The sequence below is a fragment of the Neofelis nebulosa genome, chromosome 1 (genome assembly GCF_028018385.1).
Source record: "Neofelis nebulosa isolate mNeoNeb1 chromosome 1, mNeoNeb1.pri, whole genome shotgun sequence".
NCBI classification, from domain to species: domain Eukaryota; kingdom Metazoa; phylum Chordata; class Mammalia; order Carnivora; family Felidae; genus Neofelis; species Neofelis nebulosa.
The window spans coordinates 153768144-153795026 of NC_080782.1; the positions used below are offsets into that span (position 1 = coordinate 153768144).

The following is a 26883-nucleotide window of genomic DNA, read 5'->3' on the forward strand; positions in this document are numbered from 1 at the left end:
TCGATCTTCTGCACGACATATCATAGTGAAACTGGCAAAATACAAGGATGAAGAGAAAATTCTGAAAGCAGCAAGGGATAAACGTGCCCTCACATATAAAGGGAGACCTATAAGACTCATGACTGATCTCTCCTTTGAAACTTGGCAGGCCAGAAAGGCTTGGCACGATATCTTCAGTGTGCTAAACAGAAAAAATATGCAGCCGAGAATCCTTTATCCAGCAAGTCTGTCATTTAGAATAGAAGGAGAGATAAAGGTCTTCCCAAACAAACAAAAACTGAAGGAATTTGTCACCACGAAACCAGCCCTACAAGAGATCCTAAGGGGGATCCTGTGAGACAAAGTACCAGAGACATCACTACAAGCATAAAACATACAGACATCACAATGACTCTAAACCCGTATCTTTCTATAATAACACTGAATGTAAATGGATTAAATGCGCCAACCAAAAGACATAGGGTATCAGAATGGATAAAAAAACAAGACCCAACTATTTGCTGTCTACAAGAGACTCATTTTAGATCTGAGGACACCTTTAGATTGAGAGTGAGGGGATGGAGAACTATTTATCATGCTACTGGAAGCCAAAAGAAAGCTGGAGTAGCCATACTTATATCAGACAAACTAGACTTTAAATTAAAGGCTGTAACAAGAGATGAAGAAGGGCATTATATAATAATTACAGGGTCTATCCATCAGGAAGAGCTAACAATTATAAATGTCTATGCGCCAAATACCGGAGCCCCCAGATATATAAAACAGTTACTCATAAACATAAGCAACCTTATTGATAAGAATGTGGTCATTGCAGGGGACTTTAACACACCACTTACAGAAATGGATAGATCATCTAGACACACAGTCAATAAAGAAACAAGGGCCCTGAATGATACATTGGATCAGATGGACTTGACAGATATATTTAGAACTCTGCATCCCAAAGCAACAGAATATACTTTCTTCTCGAGTGCACATGGAACATTCTCCAAGATAGATCATATACTGGGTCACAAACAGCCCTTCATAAGTTTACAAGAATTGAAATTATACCATGCATACTTTCAGACCACAATGCTATGAAGCTTGAAATCAACCACAGGAAAAAGTCTGGAAAACCTCCAAAAGCATGGAGGTTAAAGAACACCCTACTAAAGAATGAGTGGGTCAACCAGGCAATTAGAGAAGAAATTAAAAAATACATGGAAACAAACGAAAATGAAAATACAACAATCCAAACGCTTTGGGACGCAGCGAAGGCAGTCCTGAGAGGAAAATACATTGCAATCCAGGCCTATCTCAAGAAACAAGAAAAATCCCCAATACAAAATCTAACAGCACACCTAAAGGAAATAGAAGCAGAACAGCAAAGGCAGCCTAAACCCAGCAGAAGAAGAGAAATCATAAAGATCAGAGCAGAAATAAACAATATAGAATCTAAAAAAACTGTAGAGCAGATCAACGAAACCAAGAGTTGGTTTTTTGAAAAAATAAACAAAATTGACAAACCTCTAGCCAGGCTTTTCAAAAAGAAAAGGGAGATGACCCAAATAGATAAAATCATGAATGAAAATGGAATTATTACAACCAATCCCTCAGAGATACAAACAATTATCAGGGAATACTATGAAAAATTCTATGCCAACAAATTGGACAACCTGGAAGAAATGGACAAATTCCTAAACACCCACACTCTTCCAAAACTCAATCAGGAGGAAATAGAAAGCTTGAACAGACCCATAACCAGCGAAGAAATTGAATGGGTTATCAAAAATCTCCCAACAAATAAGAGTCCAGGACCAGATGGCTTCCCAGGGGAGTTCTACCAGACGTTTAAAGCAGAGATAATACCTATCCTTCTCAAGCTATTCCAAGAAATAGAAAGGGAAGGAAAACTTCAAGACTCATTCTATGAAGCCAGTATTACTTTGATTCCTAAACCAGACAGAGACCCAGTAAAAAAAAAGAGAACTACAGGCCAATATCCCTGATGAATATGGATGCAAAAATTCTCAATAAGATACTAGCAAATCGAATTCAACAGCATATAAAAAGAATTATTCACCATGATCAAGTGGGATTCATTCCTGGGATGCAGGGCTGGTTCAACATTCACAAATCGATCAACGTGATACATCACATTGACAAAAAAAAAGAGAAGAACCATATGATCCTGTCAATCGATGCAGAAAAGGCCTTTGACAAAATCCAGCACCCTTTCTTAATAAAAACCCTTGAGAAAGTCGGGATAGAAGGAACATACTTAAAGATCATAAAAGCCATTTATGAAAAGCCCACAGCTAACATCATCCTCAATGGGGAAAAACTGAGAGCTTTTTCCCTGAGATCAGGAACACGACAGGGATGCCCACTCTCACCGCTGCTGTTTAATATAGTGCTGGAAGTTCTAGCATCAGCAATCAGACAACAAAAGGAAATCAAAGGCATCCAAATTGGCAAAGATGAAGTCAAGCTTTCGCTTTTTGCAGATGACATGATATTATACATGGAAAATCCGATAGACTCCACCAAAAGTCTGCTAGAACTGATACATGAATTCAGCAAAGTTGCCGGATACAAAATCAATGTACAGAAATCAGTTGCATTCTTATACACTAACAATGAAGCAACAGAAAGACAAATAAAGAAACTGATCCCATTCACAATTGCAACAAGAAGCATAAAATACCTAGGAATAAATCTAACCAAAGATGTAAAAGATTTGTATGCTGAAAACTATAGAAAGCTTATGCAGGTAATTGAAGAAGATATAAAGAAATGGAAAGACATTCCCTGCTCATGGATTGGAAGAATAAATATTGTCAAAATGTCAATACTACCCAAAGCTATCTACACATTCAATGCAATCCCAATCAAAATTGCACCAGCATTCTTCTCGAAACTAGAACAAGCAATCCTAAAATTCATATGGAACCACAAAAGGCCCCGAATAGCCAAAGTAATTTTGAAGAAGAAGACCAAAGCAGGAGGCATCACAATCCCAGACTTTAGCCTCTACTACAAAGCTGTCATCATCAAGACAGCATGGTATTGGCATAAAAACAGACACATAGACCAATGGAATCGAATAGAAACCCCAGAACTAGACCCACAAACGTATGGCCAACTCATTTTTGACAAAGCAGGAAAGAACATCCAATGGAAAAAAGACAGTCTCTTTAACAAATGGTGCTGGGAGAACTGGACAGCAACATGCAGAAGGTTGAAACTAGACCACTTTCTCACACCATTCACAAAAATAAACTCAAAATGGATAAAGGACCTGAATGTGAGACAGGAAACCATCAAAACCTTAGAGGAGAAAGCAGGAAAAGACCTCTCTGACCTCAGCCGTAGCAATCGCTTACTCGGCACATCCCCAAAGGCAAGGGAATTAAAAGCAAAAGTGAATTACTGGGACCTTATGAAGATAAAAAGCTTCTGCACAGCAAAGGAAACAACCAACAAAACTAAAAGGCAACCAACGGAATGGGAAAAGATATTTGCAAATGACACATCGGACAAAGGGCTAGTATCCAAAATCTATAAAGAGCTCATCAAACTCCACACCCGAAAAACAAATAACCCAGTGAAGAAATGGGCAGAAAACATGAATAGACACTTCTCTAAAGAAGACATCCGGATGGCCAACAGGCACATGAAAAGATGTTCAACGTCGCTCCTCATCAGGGAAATACAAATCAAAACCACACTCAGATACCACCTCACGCCAGTCAGAGTGGCCAAAATGAAGAAATCAGGAGACTATAGATGCTGGAGAGGATGTGGAGAGACGGGAACCCTCTTGCACTGTTGGTGGGAATGCAAATTGGTGCAGCCGCTCTGGAAAGCAGTGTGGAGGTTCCTCAGAAAATTAAAAATAGACCTACCCTATGACCCAGCAATAGCACTGCTAGGAATTTATCCAAGGGATACAGGAGTACTGATGCATAGGGGCACTTGTACCCCAATGTTTATAGCAGCACTCTCAACAATCGCCAAATTATGGAAAGAGCCTAAATGTCCATCAACTGATGAATGGATAAAGAAATTGTGGTTTATATACACAATGGAATACTACGTGGCAATGAGAAAGAATGAAATATGGCCTTTTGTAGCAACGTGGATGGAACTGGAGAGTGTGATGCTAAGTGAAATAAGCCATACAGAGAAAGACAGATACCATATGGTTTCACTCTTATGTGGATCCTGAGAAACGTAACAGAAACCCATGGGGGAGGGGAAGGGAAAAAAAAAAAAAAAGAGGTTAGAGTGGGAGAGAGCCAAAGCATAAGAGACTGTTAAAAACTGAGAACAAACTGAGGGTTGATGGGGGGTGGGAGGGAGGGCAGGGTGGGTGATGGGTATTGAGGAGGGCACCTTTTGGGATGAGCACTGGGTGTTGTATGGAAACCAATTTGACAGTAAATTTCATATATTAAAAAAAAAAATAAAAAAATAAAAAAAAATAAAATAAAATTCTCATTATGAAAAAAAAAATAAATAAATAAAACCTTATACCTAACCAAGATCAAGTGTAAGGACAATATAAATAAAATGTGTGATTCTTAGAATGGCTGAACCATTTTACAATATCACCACCTATGTATGAGATTTCCAGCTGTTGCACACTCACATCATCAGCTGGAATTGTCAGTATATTGTATTTTAATCACGGTCTCTTATGTAACCTTAAATTTGCAGTTCTGTAACAGTTATTAATAGTGAGTATCTTCATGGTCTTAATTATCATTTATTTACTTAGTAAAATATCCATATAGGTTTTAATTGTATACTTTATTTTCTTCCTCTTGAATATTGAATAATTTTTATGTACTCTCAATACAAGCTTATTGCTAGAATTTGATGTGTAAATGCTTTCTTCCACTGTATATTGTACTTTCATTGTTTGTCTTCCACAGACATTTATTGTTTATGTTTTTCTTAGATTTATTTATTTATTTATTTATCTATTTATTTATTTGCAAAAAGGGTTTTCTTTGCAGGAGAGTGGGGCTCTAATGAAACAATCCAGATCCCATATCAACGTCCCACTTCTTTGACTTCTTGTCATCTCTCTTCTCCACTGCTGTGGCTGTGTTGGAACCATCAGCAGGAGCTGCAGATCCTGGAGCAGCAGAGACAGTCACAGTCCCACCAGTGAGCATGCTGACCACCAGCTTGACACTCCCCCTGGGCAGTGACATTTTCAATATATTTTTTTTTCCATTCAGCTCGCAGATGACTTTGTTGAGCCGGTCGTCATCCACCTTGATGCCGACACTATCCAGAATCTTCTTGATGTATTTGGCACTGGGGGAGGCATTGTTTCTGAGGGAAGCCAGCAGGTAGGAGGTGATGTAACACATCTTGGGTTGGAAAATCCTCAGGCTTGCAACCTTGGCTGCATTAGGGTTGGACCAAGCCTTTATTCTTTTTTTTTGGGGGGGGAGTCACTTTTAGATACATGACAATATGGAAGTGAAGGTACAGAGATCTAGTGTATACATCTTAAAGACATACAGGAAAAACTTTCCTCATTAGCATCGTCCCTACTAAATTTGGTACATTGTTTACTATTGATAACCTATATCCACACATCATGATCACACAAAGTCTGTATTTTACAATGTGGTTCATTGTTGCTAGTGTAACCATTCTTATAGAATCATATCGATTAACTTCCCTGCCCTAAAAATTCACCCATTAAATCAGCACTGTCCCTCTACTCCTCATAAAGTCAGTCCCTGGCAAACACTAATCATTTTTAATATGTCCATAATTGTGCCTTTTCAAAAATCTGTTGTAGTTGGAATTATATACTATGTAGGCTTTACAGATTGGCTTATTTCATTTAGCAATATAAGCAGAAATGTTTAATTTCAATGAAGTCCTGCTTGTGAATTATTTATTTCAAAATTTGTGTTTTTGGTGTTGTTATATAAGTGTTTTTAAATTTTTGATAAATCTTGTGTGTGTGTGTGTGTGTGTGTGTGTGTGTTTTATTTAAATTCAAATTGGTTAACATACAGTGTAGTCCCAGTGATTCATCTCTTACATATGGCACCCAGTGCACATCCTGAAAAGTACCCTCCTTAATGCCCACCACACATTTAACCCATCCCTCCACCCACCTCCCCATCAGCAGCCCTCAGTTTGTTTTCTGCATTGAAGAGTCTCATGGTTTGCCTCCCTATTGCTTTTTATCTTATTTTTCCTTCTCTTTTCCTCTGTTCATCTGTTGAGTTCCTCAAATTCTGCATATGAGTGAAGTCATATGATGTTTGTCTTTTTCTGATATATTTTGCTTTGCATAATACCCTCTGGTTCCATCCATGTTGTTGCAAATGGCAAGATTTTGTTCCTTTTCATTGCTGAGTACTATTCCATTGTATATATAAACACATCTTCTTTTCCCATTCACCAGTCAATGGACATTTGGGCTCTTTCCTTAATTTGGCTATTGTTTATAGCACTGCTATAAACACTGGGGTGCATGGGCCTCTTCAAAACAACATTTTTGTATCCTCTGTATAAATGCCTAGTAATGCAATTGCTGGGTCCTAGGATGATTCTATTTTTAATTTTTGAGGAACCTCCATACCGTTTTCCAGAGTGGCTGCACCAGTTTGTATTCCCATCAACAGTGCTACATGGTTCCCCTTTCTCCACATCCTCGTGAACATCTGTAGTTTCCTGAGTTGTTCATTTTAGACATTCTGACAGGTATGAGGTGGTATCTAATTGTGGTTTTGATTTGTATTTCACTGATGTTTAGTGATGTTGAGCATCTTTTCATGTGTCTGTTAGCCATCTGGATGTCTTCTTTGGAAAAGTGTCTATTCATGTCTTCTCTCCATTTCTTAACTGGGTTATTTGTGTTTGGGGTGTTGAGTTTGATAAGTTCTTTATAGATTTTGAATACTTTCCCTTTATCTGATATGTCATTTGCAAATATTTTCTCCCATTATGTAGGCTGCCTTTTAGTTATCTTGACTGTTCCCTTCACCATGCAGAAGCTTTTAATCTTGATGAGGTCCCAATAGTTCATTTTTGCTTTTGTTTTCCTTGCCTCTTGAGACATATCAGGTAAGAAGCTGCTGTGGTCTCAGTCTAAGTGGTTGTTGCCTGTTTTCTCCTGTAGGATTTTGATGGTTTACTGTCTCACATTTAGACCTTTCACCCATTTCGAATTTATTTTTGTGTATGTAAGAAAGTGGTCCAGTTTCATTCTTCTGCATGTCACTGTCCAGTTCTCCCATCACCATTTGTGAAGCGACTTTTTTTCTGCCTGATACTCTTTCCTGCTTTGTTGAAGAGTAGTTGGCTATATATTTGCGGGTCCATTTCTGGATTCTCTATTCTGCTCCATTGATCTATGTGTCTGTTTTGTGCCAGTACCATACTGTCTTCATAATTACAGCATTGTAATATAGCTTAAAGTCCAGAATTGAGATGCCTCCAGCTTTGGTTTTCTTTTGCAACATTACTTTGGTTATTCAGGGTCTTTTGTAGTTCCATAAAAATTTCAAGATTGTTTGTTCTAGTTCTGTGAAGAATGCTGTTGTTATTTTGATAAGGATTGCATTGAATGTGTAGATTGCTTTGAGTAATATCGATATTTTAACAGTATTTGTTCTTCCAATCCATGAGCATGGAATGTTTTCCCATTTGTGTGTGTGTGTGTCTTCTCCAATTGTTTTCATAAGCTTTCTATAGTTTTCAGTATACATATCTTTTACCTTTTTGGTTAGGTTTATGCCTACGTATCTTATGGGTTTGGGTGCAATTGTAAATGGGATTGATCCCTTGGTATCTCTTTCTGCTGCTTCATTACTGACGTATACAAATGCAACCGATTTCTGTACATTGATTTTATATCCTGTGACTTCGCTGAATTCATGGATCAGTTCTACAGTTTTCTGGTGTAGTCTTTCAGGTTTCCACGTTGAGTAACATGTCATTGTGAAGAGTGAAAGCTTGACTTCTTCCTTGCCAAATTGGATGACTCTATTTCATTTTGGTGTCTGCTAACGTTAGGGCTTCCAGTACTATGATGAACAACAGTGGTAAGAGTGGATATCCCTGTCATATTCCCGATAGTCTTGTTTTTTAATTCCTTTTCATATATTGTATTTTTGGTGTCCCTTCTGAACACTGTGTCAAATTTCTGATTGCTAAAGTTTTATTTGTGTTTACTTCTAAAAGTTTTATAATTTATAATTTATTTTTAAAGTTAATTTTTGTGGACACCATGAGGTTTAAGTCATGCTTCCTTTTATTGTATTGGATACTCATGTGTTCTTTTTTTTTTTTTTTTTTTAATTTTTTAATTTATTTTTGGGACTGAGAGAGACAGAGCATGAACGGGGGAGCGGCAGAGAGAGAGGGAGACACAGAATTGGAAACAGGCTCCAGGCTCCGAGCCATCAGCCCAGAGCCTGACGCGGGGCTCGAACTCACGGACCGGACCGCGAGATCGTGACCTGGCTGAAGTCGGACGCTTAACCGACTGTGCCACCCAGGCGCCCCAGGATACTCATGTGTTCTAACACCAGTTTACAAAATCCTGTCCCTGCTTCAGTCAATTGTTTTTATATGTATCTTTAAAAAAAATCAGATGGGCACATTTTTAAGGCTCTATTTCTTAACTCTCTACATTTTCTCATTGATCGATCTATTTATCATTTTATTAATAGCATGAAATTTTAATTATTGTACCTTCATAATAAGTCTTGAAATTGACCATACTTATTCATCAAAATTCTTGTTTTTCTAAATTATTTGGTATTGGCCAAGTAGTTTCTTGGCCCAACCCATATAAACCCATATAAACTTTATCATCAGTTTGTTTAGATCTACAAAAATCCAGTGGTATTTTAAATAGAATTCTGCTAAAGGTACAGATCAATAAGAATTGATATCTTTATTACATTGTTTCTTGTTCTCTGTGAACATGATATGAGTTTCCATTTAGTTACTCCTCTGATGTCTTCTATTAACATATTGAAGTCTGTATCATGCAGATTATGTACATACCATATTTAGATGGTCACCTAATATTTTATTTACCTCTGGTGTTATTGTTAATTGTGTTGTCTTGGCTTCCAAATTTATATTCCTAGCACATAGAAATATGGTGTGTTTTTATGTTTTGATTATATATTCTGGGACCTTGCTAAACTGACTCATTAAATGAAAGAGGTTTTCTCTTGGAGTACATTTCTTAGATTTTTTTTAATTGAAAATCATGCTTTCTATAAGTAGGGGCATTTTAAGTTCTTTCTTTATATCTCTATGGATTTTGTTATGTTTCTTGTCTTACAATGGCCAAGAGTTATAGTAGAAAGTTGTACAGAAGTTGTGTGTATTAACACCCTTGCCTTTGAATCTATTCTAGGGAGAAAGCATTCAATGTCCCATTTAAAAAAAATATTTTTTTTTTTAAATTTTGAGAGAGAAACAGAGTATCAGTGGGGGAGGGGCAGAGAGAGGGAGACACAGGATCTGAAACAGGCTCCAGGCTCTGAGCTGTCAGCACAGAATCCGATGCAGAGTTCAAACCTATGGACTGCGAGATCATTACCTGAGCTGAAGTTGGATGCCCAACCTACTGAGCCACCCAGTCGCCCTTCGATGTCCCATTTTTAAACCTGATGGTAACTGAAGGTTTTGTGTAGATGATCTTTATTATCTTGTGTATGCTGATAGAGTTGATTTGCTAATGTTTTGTTGAGGATTTTTGGTTCAACATTTTTTAAACATTGTTTGTTTACTTTTATGATGCTGCTTTTGTGGAGTTTTGGTATTCAAAGACAACAAATGAGTGTCAAATCACGTCCAAGTTTCACATTTTTCTGACTTACTCTTTATCCACTAGTATAAAAGAGCTCTCTGATTATAAGGTATCCATGATTCCTATGGACCAGTGGATAATGCAGGATGATATTCCTATATTAAGGTCAACTGTGCCATATAGGATCACAAAATTGTAACAGTAATGTATCATATTCACACATGTCAGAGATTAGGACATAGAAAGTTGAGGGAGCATTTTTTTATAATTTGTTTCCACATCTATATACATTAACTGTAGGAGTTTTGACAACACTGAGTCCTTCTTTGCCTCTCCAGTTGTTTATGCCCATGCAATGACCTCCTTGGCTATGTGTTCTAGGCCCATGGAGGATATGCTCTAAATGTGATATGGACTTGTTCTAATGTTTCCTAAAGTTGTGTACAGAAGGCTCCACTTCAAAAAAGTTTTTTTTTAATGTTTATTTATTTTTGAGAGAGAGAGACAGACAGAGAGGTGCAAAGAGAGAGGGAGACACAGAACTTGAAGCAGGTTCCAGGCTCTGAGCTGTTCAGCACAGAGCCTGACATGGAGCCTGACATGGGGCTCAATCTCACAGACAAATGGACCATGAGATCATGACCTGAGCTGAAGTCAGCAGCCCAACCAACTGAGCCACCCAAGCACCCCCAGAAGGCTCCACTTCAGCTATCTACCAGAGATGGCTGGTGCACAGAAAGCGCCACTTTAGGCAACTAATAGAGGTGACTGATGCACAGAAGACCCCACTCACTTTGGGTAACTAGCATAGATCCTCTGGTGTACGGATGATGCCACTTTAGATAACTACCTGTAACCTCACCACCATACCCCCCACTTCATAAAAGTTGAGTATTAAGGTCCAAACTTGATAGAGAATACCTTGGGGAATGGAGTTGGAAAATAGTTAGGTACCACCTGGATCATCTGTTCACCCAGTTGATTACCAGGTCAGTAGTTACCCTGAATAAAGCTCTGTGTAAATTATATGGAGTGACTTGCTTCATTTTTCAGTCTTAAAGTGACTTATCAGTCTGTGGGATACTTTTTGGACCCACCTCTACCTTCTAACAATGAACCTTTTACAATCTGCCACAAATCAGTATTTTACATTTTAAGTTCAGGTAGAAATTTTACCATCACATAAGTTTTGTTTGTTTGTTTATTTGTTTTACATTCCTCTCTTTAAGTGCTTTCATCTATTTAAAAAAAAAAAACCTACAACTACTATAAACTGCATGGGACAAATTATACCTTTTGTAATTTATCATCAAACATATTTTCAAGAACCCAAGCAAGAATAATTTATTTATCATTATTTTTACCCTTTGTTCTTCCTGATATTCCAAACCTCTTTTTTTTTTTTTATCATTCACCACCTATCTGAAATAATTTTTTGAAGGAGTTGTTTTAAAAAATATCTGTTGATGATGAATTCCCTTAGTTTTGCTCTATCTGGGTATGCCTTTATTACATTTTTATTCCTGAAGGATAAAGTCACTGGGTAGAGAATTCTGGGTTAACCACTGTTTTTTTGTTTTTTGTTTTTTTTTCAGCACTATGAGCATTTTGTTTCACCTCCTTCTGGGTTCCACATTTTCAGACGAAAATCCATAATCATTTGACATTTATACATACACAATGTGTCATTCTTTTCTGATTGCTTTACAGATTTGTCATTGTTTTTCATTTTTAACAGTTTGACTATGCTGTGATTAGGCATGTATATGTTTGGGTTTATTCTAGTTAAGTCTTTGTTAGCCTTTGGAATTTGTAAGTTTATGTTGTTTTGCCAATTTGTGATGCTTTCAGCTACAATTTCTTTTAGTGAGTTTTCTGCCTGAGTTCTATCCTCTCCTTTTGGGACCCCAGTGACAAGATAATTGATTTTTTTCTTTGTTATTTATCCATAAATCCCCTGAGACTCTGTCATTTCATTTACCAATATTTGCTATTAATATTGTTCAGTTTGAATAGTTTTGAGTGAACTACCTTATAGTTCTGATTCTTTCCTCTATGGTCTTCATTCTCTTTGAGTTCACCTAATTAATATATAATTTCAATTTTAAATTTATTTTTTTTAATCAGGAAAGAGAGCACGTGAGAAGGGGACTGAGGCAGAGAGTTAGAAAGAGAGAGAGAGAGAGAGAGAGAGAGAGAGAGAGAGAGAGAAACCTAAGCAACCTCCAAGCTCAGTGTAGACTGTGGGATCATGACCTAAAGTGAAGCCAAAAGTTGGACACTCAACCAACTGAGCCACCCAGGCACCCCTCATTTCATTTTTTAGTCTAAAATTTCAATGTTTCTGTCTTTGTTTGTCTATATATTTATGTGTCCTTTATCTTAGTATGTGTTGAATGTTACTCAGTGAATCGTTTTTATAATAGCTGCTTTAAAGCCTATAAAAATTCAATAATTGGCACTTTGGCATTGACATCATATAATTGTTTTTTCTATAGCAAGTTGAAAATTTCTTGTTTCTTTACATGCCAAGTAATTTTGGAGTGATCGTGGAAATTTTGTATAGTTTATGATGAGTCTGTAGGCATTGTTTAAATAATACAGAAAATGCTGACTTTTCTTTTTTCTCTTTATTTTTTAGCATAAATCATCCCATATAAGCTTATGGTACAAGTTTTAACCAGCTGCTTCTGTTTTGGTTTTGTTGTCTTCCACTTTCAGACTTTTTGCAGTTCTACTTAGATATGTCCACATGTGCATGACCCAGTGAGAAGTCTACAAACTTATGGTAGTCTATCAGTTAAGTTCAGTTTTAAGTCTTAAGTGCTCTTTATGATCATATGAATGGATGTGAAACTTCATGGCATTACTTAACTGAATCTCACTGGCTCCAGAATCTTTCTGGTAAATTTCATTCGTTGGGCCTCCCCTTTTCTGCCTTGTTCCCAGAAAACTAGGAATTTAGTTGTCACATTTTGCATGTACTTCTTGGTAATACACTATGTTCTTTGCAAAACTGAACAGGAAGAAAAGATATGGGGATCTCCACAACCATTTATGAACACAGTCCCTCTGCTGAAGAAAACGGCCCCTGGAGGTCCCCACTCTGCACTCTTGTAGAGTTATAGGGAAGTGAATAATGGTACCAAATAAATAGAGAGAAAAATTAGAGAAGATTCTGAATTTTGCTGAAATATTAGGAATTCCCTTTTCTTGTCTTTGAGGAAGAACTAGAAAGATTTTCCTAGATCTCCTGTAAATGCACTGGTACCCATTTATAGATTTTGGTTGACTTACTTCGAGGACAGGAAAATGGAGCAACAGTGAAAAACTTACCTCTGATTCATTGTTAGTTCAAATTCTGGTCTTCTTCCCCAAATTGTACTGCTACTGTTTACTTTTTAGAATCATCAACTGTCTCTTCCTTGCCTTCCATACTTATTCAAAAGCTGCATTTATTGGGAGTGACTGAGTGGAATGTGCTTGCGCTGTTATAACTTGCATTGGGTGTGGAATAATGTAAGTGAAGCCGAATGCACCATGGGCTGTGCTACATCAATATTCTCTTTTCTATTCCTACTCAAACTTTCTCTAGTGTAAGTTGAAGCATATCCTGGCAAGTAAGTGAACAACAGTATGACAGTCGAATTCAGATTTTCAAAAACTTTATTCCAAAACTAGAAAGGTCAGTTGCTTAGGTGTTGCATGCCAATATTATATTCCAACTTTGTTTCTTCTCCTGGGGCACAACAGATAACCAGCCTTCCTTTTCCCATTAGTTGGAATAATCAATACTTGTTTTCAATATAAAAAACCATAAAATCCCCCTGTGGGATGTCTCATGGTAGGATTTAATGAAGATAGCAGAAATGATATTCAGAAAGGCCACTGAGGCACTAAATGCCAATAGTAGGTTAATAACTCTGACTATCAAGGATGATGTGAAAAAGTCTGTAGAACGGTTTGACCAATGTCAGGATCACTAATAGATGTGTGGAAACAAATTTTTGAATGCTTCCTCTTTTGTGGCATATATAAATAAAAATGTTGTAAAAATTAACCTTTATATCCTCATTTAACCTATCATTTTGTATGAATGTGAAGATAATGGTTATATTTTTCAAACATCTTATAGTGAAATGCCACACAAATGAAATGATCAAAGAACAGTAATATAGGCATTATCATTTTTTTTTAAAATCACACATTGTGTTATTTCATTAGCTATATGTCTCTCATAATAAAATGTGTATGTTATTCCATATATGTATGTGTCAAAGTTTTTATATCCATTCTAATGATAAATATCTAAGATGTCTACCCATCCCCCTGAAAAAAAAGATGTTTATGCCCCTTTCGAAATAATTCTCATACTAAACATTTTTGGTAATATCTTTTGTATCACATGCATTTTTTGCTATGTAAATACCAGGGAGTAGAACTGTTGCTTTACAATTAAGCATATGCTCAAACTTAGTAGATCCTAACATATATTATTCTCACTAGTAGAATATGAAAGTTGTTTCCTTTGCATCCTTGACAAATTCTAGCATCACCATTGATTTTAACTGTTTTGATGGAAATGTAATAGTTTTCCCATATGGTTTTTTTTTTCTAAAGTTCTTTGAGGTATAAAAAGCTCAGTGCTGATGTTGAAACTGTTGGTGCCTTGTCCACATCCATCCATGTTCACCATTCTGCTACAAGATTATGACTTCTTACTGCAATCTTAGTGAATATCATTCTGAGAATTGCATCTAGTTCCAGGAACGTGCTTGTCCCATTGTTTGCAAAAAATTGGGACTCAGTGCTCCCAGGAAAAAGATTTCTACCAATGACAGACATTGTTGGTAATAAGTACTATATGCTCTTGCTAAATAAATGAAGAAATTCAGAGGTTTTTTCTAAATCTTCTCCTGAAATTACCAGTGGGATTGAGTTTCAGTTCATATCACTGGTAATTTTTCATTACTGTATCCAAACCTGTTTTTCTTATGACTCTTAAATCAATTCCAAGCTCTACCACCTATGATTCTTTAGACAGGTCTCCAAATAAGTTACTTGCGCTTAAAATCTATTCTCAATGTCTGCCCTCTGGTGACACCAAAAGAAGATAATTTATCTTTGCATAAGTTTTTGACCATTTGTTTTTCATATTTTTAAAAACCATATTAAAGCTTATGTTATATATATTTTCCCCTGGGTTTGCTGCAAATTTCTTATTAATTTGTAGAAATACTTTATATATTTTAGATGTGACCTAAATCTGCTTTGTATTGCTTATAATATATAGTCACCCTTTGTCTATCGCTTTCTTTTGCATTTTTCTCCAAAGATGTATTATCATGAACATGAATTTTTAATTTGAATATAGCCGAGTTTCCACATATTTTCCTTTATATTTGATTTTAAAAAGTATCCCTTTACCTTAATTTCACACACAAAAAGATATTTTTCTAAATTAATCTTTAGGTTTTTACATTTAGATTCCATAATATACTTGGAATTGATTCCTTTGTATTGTATGAAGTATGATTATACCTCAGGGCTATAAAGGGCTTCTACTTTTTTTTGTTTTTTTTAAATTTTTTTTTTCAACATTTTAATTTATTTTTGGGACAGAGAGAGACAGAGCATGAACGGGGGAGGGGCAGAGAGAGAGGGAGACACAGAATCGGAAACAGGCTCCAGGCTCCGAGCCATCAGCCCAGAGCCTGACGCGGGGCTCGAACCCACGGACCGCGAGATCGTGACCTGGCTGAAGTCGGACGCTTAACCGACTGCGCCACCCAGGCGCCCCTTCTACTTTTTTTTTGATATGCATCTCCAATTGTTTTGGGGCCATTGTATTTCCATCTGCTCCCTTCACATAGCTATTTCATTTTCGTCATAACCTATGTCAAATTCTGATTATTCATATTTCATTAACTGCTTTAATATTTTTTTTCAACATTTTTTATTTATTTTTGGGACAGAGAGAGAGCATGAACGGGGGAGGGGCAGAGAGAGAGGGAGACACAGAAGCGGAAACAGGCTCCACGCTCTGAGCCATCAGCCCAGAGCCTGACGCCGGGCTCGAACTCACGGACCGCGAGATCGTGACCTGGCTGAAGTCGGACGCTTAACCGACTGCGCCACCCAGGTGCCCCAATATTTTTAAAAAATTAATGTTTATTTTTGAGAGAGAGAGACACACACACAGAGTGCGAGCAGGGGAGGGGAAAAGAGAGAGGAAGACACAGAATCTGAAACAGTCTCCAGTCTCCGAGCTGTCAGCACAGAGCCCGACGTGGGGCTTGAACTCATGACCTGGGCTGAAGTCGGCCGCTTAACCAACTGAGCCACCCAGGTGCCCCTGCTTTAATATATATGTGTGTGTATATATATATATATATATATATATATATATATATATCAAAATGATACACCCTGTTAAGTTCTATAAGTATTTAAAATGCCTTGATAATCTCAGCCTGAACTCACACTTGGTCATATTCTTTGAAATTGTCCTGACTTTGTTTTTTGTTTTTTGTTTTTAACTGCAGTAAAAATTGTGTTATTTTTTTTTTTTTTATCGATAATGGTACTCTAAAAGCAGTACTAGAAGATATGATTTCTATTTTATTTACATCAATATAAGCTAAATTCTTAAAACAATCTCTATTATTAAATACTTTAAGTCAGACTTCTTCCAACTATACTTTTATTTTTCTTTAGTATTTACTCTTTTAGGATTTAGTCACATATTTTGGCTTATTCCTAATTAAAGTATCCTAAATTACAAGTTAGTGAAGAAAATTTAAGTACACAAAGTACTATCAAGAAAGTTTACATCCAACTTGGAAGCAAATTTCCCCATGTTAATAAAGTTACTAAGATGTTAACAATTTTTAGCAGTGTATCCTATATAATTGAGTCCACACACTGCTGCTCTCAGGGAATGGTGAGGACAAAATTTCATATAGATAGAAATACTCTTGAAAATCATGTTGTAATAATTTTATAGCTGATATTCTACTACCTCACATAGAGTTAATGTTTCCATTTAATTTGAAGTTAATAATATTAATGATGTTTTATTTATTGGTCATATCCATATTATTATAAATTTATTGATTCATTTTAATTGATTGACCAACTGCCTAAACGGAATTTCCACAGTCCCCAAGTTCTACTCCAATTCCATTTTGGACCACATTTTTTCAGTAGACCACCTTTTTATCTAGCCCTAGTTATCTACTGAACAACTGGGTGTGGCTTCTTTCTCCAGAGCAATTTGAACATCCTTGTTTCTCAGACTATAAACTAAGGGATTAAGAATGGGTATGAGGACTGTGTAGAAAAGTGAGAAAAGCTTGTTCAGACTGAATGTTGTTTCTGATGGTGGTATCATGTACACCACAACCAGAGTTCCATAAAACAAACTCATCACAATCAAGTGGGATGAGCAGGTGGAGAAGGCTCTGTGTCTCCCGGTAGAAGAAGAAATCCTTAAAATGGAGGACAGAATGCAACCGTATGATAACAATGTCCAAAAGAATGGAGACAGGGATAGGAATGATGAAGCAAATTCTGCCCTTTCCACCATTGTAGTGTCTGTGCAGGAAAGCTTCACCAGTGGGAAGAAGTCACAAAAGAAATGGTTGATGATGTGGGGACCACAGAAAGTTAAAGAGCTAAGCAAAACTAGCACGGCACCCACGAACAGAAAACCACCAGTCCACGAAGCAACTGCCAACTTGACACAAACTCTGTGGTCCGTAAGTACTGAGTATCTCAGGGGCCGACAGATGGCCAAAGAGCAATCATAGGACATGACAGCCAGGAGGAAACACTCCACAGTGAGCAGAGCACCAACAACGTACAATTGCATCACACAGGCAGTAAAGTAGATAGTGACACCAGCAGCCAAAACCTCCCACAGCAACTGGGGAAAAATGCTGCTTAAGTATCCAACATCCACACAGGATAAATGGCACAGGAAAAAATACATTGGAGTATGAAGATGTGAACTTTTCTGGACAGCAAAGATCAGCAGCAGGTTACTAAACAGTGTGATCATATAAAGGCTGAGGAATAAAAAGAAAAGGATAGTTTCATTTTCTTCAAGGTCCCCAAAACCAAGCAGGATGACATAAGTAACAGTGGACATATTTCTCTTTTTTTTTTCTCCCATCTAAGAGCTATAGATGAAAACAATTCTTGTACAATGAAATAACTTTACATGGCTTATTTCAAGGGGGGATACTGTTACATAGCCAGGGCTAAAACCTTGTCCAGTAAACTCCATGATGCTGTGACTTCCATCCCAGATTGTAGTATTATGTCCTCATTCCTAAATCTGCATGTCCAAATTAGCTAGAAGCCAGGAGAGTCTGGAGGAGGGGCTGAAGTGTTAGGGTCAGGCGTAAGACAGGGTAAAGATAAGAGTCAGAGGCTAAAAAATTTTTAGCAAAGGCTTTATCGGGAACTGAGTTCTCGGGCGAAGTTCCGTGACTCAGGGAGAGAAAGAGAGAGAGGAGTCAGGGAAGTCGCGCCCAGGTGTGGTGGGGTGGGGTTTTTAAGCTGCAGCGGTTCTAGGTTTAGGTCCAGGTGGGTCTTTTTCGCATCAGGTCATGCTGTCGCTCAGTGATTGGTTGACCTCCAATTCGCTCTGGCACACTACTAGGGGCTTTTCCTTGGGTTGCGCTGGCAAGATGGCCGTCCCCTCTACTGTGGTTCCAAGGACATCCTAACATGAAGGGGTGAACATGTATTGGCAGTATGTATTGACTTTTTATTAATCTTGCTTATCTGTGATTCTCTGAATATTCCTTTGATAATTGTAGTTTCAGTTTGAATGTGGTGATACACAAAAGTTTTTCTCTTTCATAGTTGTTCCTAAAAGCAGTTTTATACTAAGGATAGTTATCATTAGATCAATTACATATTTTGTTCCAGAGAAAATTATACAGTGATAACATTTGGATTGGTTTCCTTAAGTTCACTTTTTAAAATGTGTTCCTCTTCCTTTGCCATGGCAGATGCCTTCATTCTGGGACACTTTGGGAAGGGCTTTACTTACATACACAACTGTTAGTCATTCCTTGAAAAGCTCCATCTATGAAATGGTCCATGATGTTGTCCACCGCTCAGAACTTATGCTGGAAAGACATTTGCATTTAAGTACAAAGAGATACATGCACCCGAAAGTCTATACCAGCATTATTTACAGTAGTCAAATTATGGAAACATCTCAAGTGTCCATCAACTGATAACTGGATAAAGAAGATGTGGTGTATATATCTATATCTATATCATCTATACCATCTATATCTATATCTATATCTATATCTATATCTATATCTATGTCTATGTCTATATCTGTATCTATATCTATCTATCTATATCTATATATCTATAGGTATAGATATAAGTATAGATAGATATAGATACAGATATAGATATAGATATTGTATGTGGTAGATGGTAGTTGGAAGATGTGGTGTATATATAAATATATGCATCTGCCATCTACCACATACAATATCTATATCTGTATCTTATATATACACCACATCTTCCAACTACCATCTAACACATACAATATCTATATCTATATCTATCTATCTATCTATCTATCTCTCGATCATCTATCTACATAATGGAATGCTATTCAGCCATGAAAAAGAATGAAATCTTGCCATTGGCAACAACATGGATGGAGTTAGAGAGTATTATGTTAAGTGGAATAAGTCAGTCAGAGAAAGACAAATACCATATGATTTCACTGATATGTGGAAATTAAGAAACAAAACAAATGAGCAAAGAAAAAGAAAGTGATTTTTAAATACTTTACTTTTTAAACTCTTCATGAATAAATTTCTAACTTTGAAACTATGAGCACTTTAAGACCTGTCTGTGTCTTGTGTCTCTGATACCTAAGCAGTACCATTCACTCCTTCTCTGTCTTTTTTCCTGTGTTTGTGTTAGCCACCTTTTCTATTTCTCTTTTATATATAATTTGGCAAACCCCATTAGCTTAACTTCCATATTTATGTAGAATCATCACTACACAATTGTCCTATCTCAATCTTTACCAAACTGTACCTGGATGATATCAAAATTTTATTAAGAAACAGATGTAAAAGAAGTAAATGAATGAAGAGTATATATTTTTATAAGTAATTTATATATATATATATATATGAATTTCTACTAAGCAAATTATATCAAAAATGAAATTGTTATTTTCAATTACACAGGATATTTGGAAATTGATTATTATTTTTCAAAGTTGAAATAAAGAAATATGTGAGGAAAATTAATAATGTTTAGAGAAATAGTTTTTAAAAACAAAGTATAAATTTACTAGATATAAAAAAGTTTAAAATATTAACAATGTTATTTTGATTGAAATATAGTTAAAGCATAACACTCTTGGCTAAAAGCAGGTATTAACATTCTATAAAAATTATGGAAAACACATAAGTACAAATCAGTGAAAAAAGAACAGACTTTCAAGAAGTTATTTCCTCACCTTACAAGTGTACCTGAAAATCAATTCAGAATGACAAAGAAATTAAATTTATAAAAACAACAGCAGGTAAAATATTTTAAAAGAAGATAAAAGTTAGGATAATTTTAGTAGAGCTAAGAATTATCAAAGGAAAAGAGTTTATTTTTGTTTTTCCCAGCTTTATTGAGATACAATTAGTATTTGACATGTGTAAGTTTAAGATGTTCAACGTGTTGATTTGATAATTTATATATTGCAAACTAATACCACCATCACATTAGCTAACACCTCCATCACTTCATATAACTCCTATTTCTTATTTGTAGTAAGAACATTAAGGCTCACTACCTTAGCAAATTTAATAACATAATACAGTATGGTTAACTATAATCACACTGCTGTGCATTAGACCCCCAGAACTTATTCACTTATTCATGTTCTAGCTAGAGCTGTGTGTATTTTGACAACACATTCTTATTTTCTCCATGACCCCCTGATAATCATAATTCTACCCTATTTCTACATTTTTTGCTTTTTTATTTATTTTTTATTTATTTATTTTTTAAATGTTTATTTTTATTTTTGAGAGAGAGAGAGAGAGAAGGTGGGGGTGGGCAGCAGAGAGAGGGAGACACAGAATCGGAAACAGGCTCCAGGCTCCGAGCCATCAGCCCAGAGCCTGACGCGGGGCTCGAACTCACGGACCGGACCGCGAGATCGTGACCTGGCTGAAGTCGGACGCTTAACTGACTGCGCCACCCAGGCGCCCCATTTTTTGCTTTTTTAAGTACCACATATAAGTAATAACATACAGTATTTGTCTTTCTTTATCTGACTTATATTACTTAGATGAATGGACAAAGATGTGAGATCATGATCCAAAACACATGCACACACACACACACACACACACAGATATAAATATATGAATATGGATACATAGATGTGGATATACATAATTGGATATATATCATATAATATATACTAGGTATTAAATATATATTGAATAAATATATTTGAATTACTTCTATTTCCATACAGATACATAATACTGTGATAAAAATATTTCCATAGTTCTCGTCAAACAAAATTGTGGCTGCAAATGACATAATTTCTTTCTTTCTCATTATATGTATATAATAGAATATTATTCAGCCTTGGAAACAAGGAAGATAGAGACACAGGAACTCTGAAAGCTCTATAAGAAAAATGTGTAACTGGGGTGCCTGGGTGGCTCAGTCGGTTAAGCGTTCGACTTCAGCTCAGGTCATGATCTCGCACTTTGTGAGTTCAAGCCCCACATCGGGCTTTGTGCTGTCAGCTCAGAGCCTGGAACCTTCTTCGGATTCTGTGTCTCCCTTTCTTTCTGCCCCTCCCCTGCTCATGCTCTGTCTCTCTCTGCCTCAAAAATAAATAAAAACATTAAAATTTTTTTTTTAAAAAAGAAAAATGTCTAACTATATCACACTTATTTAAATAATATTCTAATCTAAATTATTTATTTTTTCACAGGTGTTTACACAATGGGGAAAAAGCACTATTTTAAAATATAGAAAACATTTTATAGAAATTATTACATTAAGTTGAATATCTGCTTAAACTGTGATGGTAAACAAGACACACATTTACAATAACACAGCCTGACCCTGTTATATTATGTTATTTATAATGGGTCTATGTTAGTTTTACTTGTCTTCATAGCACATGTATGCTTCCTGAATTATTCCATTTTCTACTATGGCATCAAAAGTTATTGATATTGATGAATTTCAAATCCATTTTTCAAGGCCAATACACTGATATTTAATTTATCCATCATTGCATATTCTAAATTTAGGTACATGTCCTACATATACTTACAATTCAACTTCATTACCTAAAGTTCACCAGATATTACCCCATGCATCTTTATATATTGTTGCAATCTGATTTTGAAAATAGGGTAATAACTCTCACATTTTTGCACATTTTATATCTTTCATGCAATTTTCAACCAATATCCTTCAAAGGTAACTATTATTCTTATTTCTACTGCCATATATGAGCTCGGCCTGTTTTCAAAGGTTCACAGAAATGAAATCTGTGTATTTTAGTATGTGCTCATTTGCTTTAGCGAATGGAACATAAAGGAAGCTTTTGATATTTGTTGATGTGACTCAATATATTATTTTTTTTAATTGTTGTATAGTGTTAAGTGTATGGAAATATCCACATTGTTTATCCATTCCCATGTCCATGGTCATTGTGTTGCTTCCAGCTTTTGGCTATTATGAATCCTTGATGTATTTTCAACATCATCAGCACAGGTTTCCAAATAAAGCCTTCTGCCACTCACCACAGATATTTTCCTTTCCTTATCTCCACTTGTAAAAATCTATTAAATTGCTAATTCTAAATTTTATCATTTGGTAAAATTATCCCCATATTTGTATTATTACTAAGAGTATACTGTCTAAGAGCTATAATTCTATGAAGAAATATTTCAATTACCTTTTTCTTGATTTAAGTTCCCAACTAATTACAATCTTATATTTACTAAATAGTGGCATTAATAACAAGCATGATTATGTTATTCCTGACAAGTTTTTATGGCTACTAGTTTCCCTCAGAATCAAAGCCAAATTATTGAAAAATTACATAAAATCATTTTATGATTTGGATTCATATCAAATTTCTTTTTTTAATTTTTTTTTTCAACATTTTTTATTTATTTTTGGGACAGAGAGAGACAGAGCATGAACGGGGGAGGGGCAGAGAGAGAGGGAGACACAGAATCGGAAACAGGCTCCAGGCTCCGAGCCATCAGCCCAGAGCCTGACGCGGGGCTCGAACTCACGGACCTCGAGATCGTGACCTGGCTGAAGTCGGACGCTTAACCGACTGCGCCACCCAGGCGCCCCTCATATCAAATTTCTATATCATCTTGTCCTACACTTCTGCTGAGACCTTCTACTATAGTCAAAGTAAACACGTTTCAGTTTCTCAAACATGAAGTCCATCTACCATACACTTTTACCTCTGTACGTATTTCTCTCTTAAAATCTCAGTCCACCATCTAGATTATTTAAATTTTTCATTCTCAGCTATTTTAGTCCAGATTTTTCTCCATAAGCCTTCTCTACTTTTGTCTTATCTCTTCTTCAAATAATTCCACACATGTAATATTTATAATGCATATTAATTGAAAGTCAGTCTCTCTAGATTGTGAGATTGTCCTAACATAATTTTTTTTTTCTCAACTCACATAATTTTAAACTCAACACCCAGCATCATATTCAAAAACTGGTCGAGGGGGGCGCCTGGGTGGCTCAGTCGATTGAGCATCCAACTTCGGCTCAGGTCATGATCTCATGGTCTGTGAGTTTGAACCCCACATCAGTCTCTGTGCTGTCAGCTCGGAGCCTGGAGCCTGCTTTGGATTCTGTGTCTCCTTTTCTCTCTGCCCCTCCCCCACTTGTGCTCTGTCTCTCAAAAATAAATAAATGTAAAAAAAAATAGTTGAGGATAAGTAATCAGTTGCTCAGTTAACGGATAAATTGATATGAACTAAATAGGCTTCATGAAAGATTTTATTTTAGAAGAAAAGTGACATGAACAGTAATTAATAAAAGATCACTTAAACTCTAAAGTTGGAAAAGAATAGTCAAATATGGGATAGTTAAGTAATAATAAAAATGAAAGTAGAAAAAAATGTGAGGATTTCCCATTAAAAAATTTGCCTACACACTTTCAGTTTGCTAAGAAACTCATATTGAACTGTATTATGCAGTAGTAAGTAATCATGTAGCTCATCTACTAAAATATTTTAAAAGTAGAAACTATGTAAACATGATTCAAAATTAAGTCCAGTTGATTTCATGCCTTTCAAACTTTCCCAGAAACTCACATTTTGGGTAAATTTCAGCTGTAGCTGGGATTCTCAGATAATTCCATTTATAAACACTGAAATGAGTAAAAGTATGATAAAATTGTGAACAATTAATTCAATTGGCTTCATTTTAAGCACCATATTTATGACTTTTGAAAACCTTAACCTTAAATTATTGTTAATTGAGAGATAGGAAGAAAAATCTCATTGGGAATAAGAAAGGAAGATAGAGAACCTAATATAAGAATTTAGGAAAAGAGAGTAAATATGAGTCAGAAACTGGAAGAAGAAAATGATGTAAGAAAATCAAGTGCTGTATTCATCAAAGTATCCTGACTTTTCTCAGGGTAGAGACGTATCTCCCCTGATGGGTGTGTGTGTATGTGTGCACAAGCACACACTTGTATGTATATGTACTTACTGTATTTTCATCTCTACTCTGAACACTTACTTACCTGTATCTAAAAACAAACACAGCATTGCTTTGGTCGTAGGTAATTGAAATCATGTGTTCCCAGTGAGAAAGCTACTCAAATAATATATCTCTTTAAATTGATTTTCTATCTATCCCGGATAGACACCTATTTAATATGTATTTTGATTTTGTATTTGGGTGAATATGGACCTGTCAGTATTTTATTTGCATGACAGAGAGGACGTGCAGTGTATATTAAAATAAATTATTTCCAACTGTAAACTCCCACTCCATTTATGCCAAAGAGAGACCACCAGAATTCCACATAGGCTGGTATGGTTTTTTCATGTGTTACTGTCCAAAAAGAAATGCTAAATTTGGAATTTACTTCCTTATTTTTTCATTCAGAATATCCACTTGTCATCATATTAAAGCCAATATATATTTTTTTGTATTTTATAGTCATAAGCTTTATCTTAATAACTCTTAGGATGCATAGATACTTATAAATAAACACCAATTCAAGAAACTCACCTAAATTAATTTACAAAGAAAATTCATCTGAAAAGAAAAGCACAAATGTTTATCATGAAAAAATTTTGTAATGGAAAAGCGGTAAAACTACCAATAAGATCATACTCTTCCCATTGCAATATTTGTTATGATACAATAGTTTTTAACTTCCCGTTTATTCTAATCTAGTCACTTATTCCCCCACTTCATTTGTCTTTTACTTTGTATTCCCTTCTACTTCCTGTCTTCTGCTACTTTGTCTCTCCATATTCTTTTACTTTCTTCTATTCTTTCTTAATCTCTCACAGCATCTCTTGTTATTTTGATAAAGAGCAAACTTATAAAGGAAAATAGTCTATTAACAGCTGAAATTATTCTTGAGGGAGAAAATACTTCTCAGAAGGAATCTTTTTAAAATTACTACATTAATTAGTTTTGAAAACCCAAAGGACAAATTAAAAAAAAAAGCTACTAGTGATAGCAAATTCAATGGGAAAATGTTTTTAAAAGTTCAGTTTATAATGGATTGCGGACTGAACATATATTTTAGGAATAATTTTCTTGAGAAATAGAGACACAAAATTCACAATAATATTTTTCTAGAAAACTGATATATAATTGACATATTACATTGTGTCGGTTTAAGGTATGTATTATGATTTGATATTCATATACTGTGAAATAATTGTGACCATAATGTTAGTTAACACAACCATCATCTGTAATAAGTAGACTGTCCATTCCCCATTGAGTATTTTTGACTCACTTGTCAGACATTAGTTGTTCTATATGTGTGGGTTTATTTCTAGGCTCACAATTCGAATCCATATGGTTTATATGTCTGTTATGATAAATTTTTGTAAATTGGTACCATACTGCTTTGAATACTATAGCTTTGTAATATAATTTGTAATCAAGAAGAGTGATGCATCCTGCTTTGTTCTTTTTCTCAATTTTGTTTAGGTTTCAGGATCTTTTGTGGTTTCAAATCAAAAATAAAATAGCTTCTTTCTACTTCTGTGTAATGCCATTGGAATTTTGATAAGGATTGCAATGAATCTGTAGCTTGCTTTTAGTGGTATAGACATTTACAAAAATATTAATTCTTTGGGTGTCTGAACACAAGGTATCTTTATATGTATATCTTTCTCTTTATTTTCTTCTTTTTCCATCTTTTATTGCATTATGTTAATTCCAGTATAGTTAACATACAGTGTACAATTAGTTTCAGATATACAATATAATCATTCAACAATTCCATACATCATCCAGTGCTCATCATGACAAGTATACTCCTTAACACCCATCACCTATTTCAACTATCCCCCCACTCACCTCCCTTCTGGTAACCAACAGTTTGTTCTCTATAGTTAATAGTCTGTTTCTTGGTTTGTCTCTCTCTCTTTTATCCTTTGTTCATTTATTTTGTTAATCTCTTAACAAATCTTACATTCTACACATGAGTGAAACCATATATTAGTCTTTCTCTGACTGATTTATATCACTTAGTATTTTACTTTTTAGCTCCATCCATGCACATGCAAATGGCAAGATTTCATTCCATTTTGTGACTTAATAATATTCCATTGTATCTATATATGCCACATCTTATTTATCCATCTATCCGTGGACACTTGGGCTGCTTCTGTAATTTGGTTGTTGTAAATAAAGATGCTGTAAACATAGTGATGCACGTATCCCTTTGAAAGAGTATTTTTGTATTTTGGGTGTAAATATTCAGTAGTGCATTTGCTGCATTGTAGGACAGTTTATTTTTAACTTTTCGAGGAAGC

General features: G+C 35.6%; 2 protein-coding genes across 2 annotated transcripts; both read right to left on the reverse strand.

Moving 5' to 3' along the window:
- Positions 1 to 5018: 5018 nt before the first annotated feature.
- On the reverse strand, positions 5019 to 5369 carry LOC131484838 (large ribosomal subunit protein P2-like). The gene has a single exon (XM_058683573.1). It carries the CDS (start codon positions 5367 to 5369, stop codon positions 5019 to 5021), a length of 351 nt encoding a protein of 116 aa, XP_058539556.1.
- Positions 5370 to 17024: 11655 nt separating this feature from the next.
- LOC131484889 (olfactory receptor 5P68-like) lies at positions 17025 to 17948 on the reverse strand. Its single transcript, XM_058683701.1, has one exon. The coding sequence runs from the start codon at positions 17946 to 17948 to the stop codon at positions 17025 to 17027; it is 924 nt and encodes a 307-aa protein (XP_058539684.1).
- Between the last annotated feature and the right edge of the window lie 8935 nt (positions 17949 to 26883).

Coding starts and splice junctions, on each gene's coding strand:
- LOC131484889 (XM_058683701.1), bottom strand. CDS start 17,948: ATGTCCACTGTTACTTATGTCATCCTGCTTGGTTTTGGGGACCTTGAA.
- LOC131484838 (XM_058683573.1), bottom strand. CDS start 5,369: ATGTGTTACATCACCTCCTACCTGCTGGCTTCCCTCAGAAACAATGCC.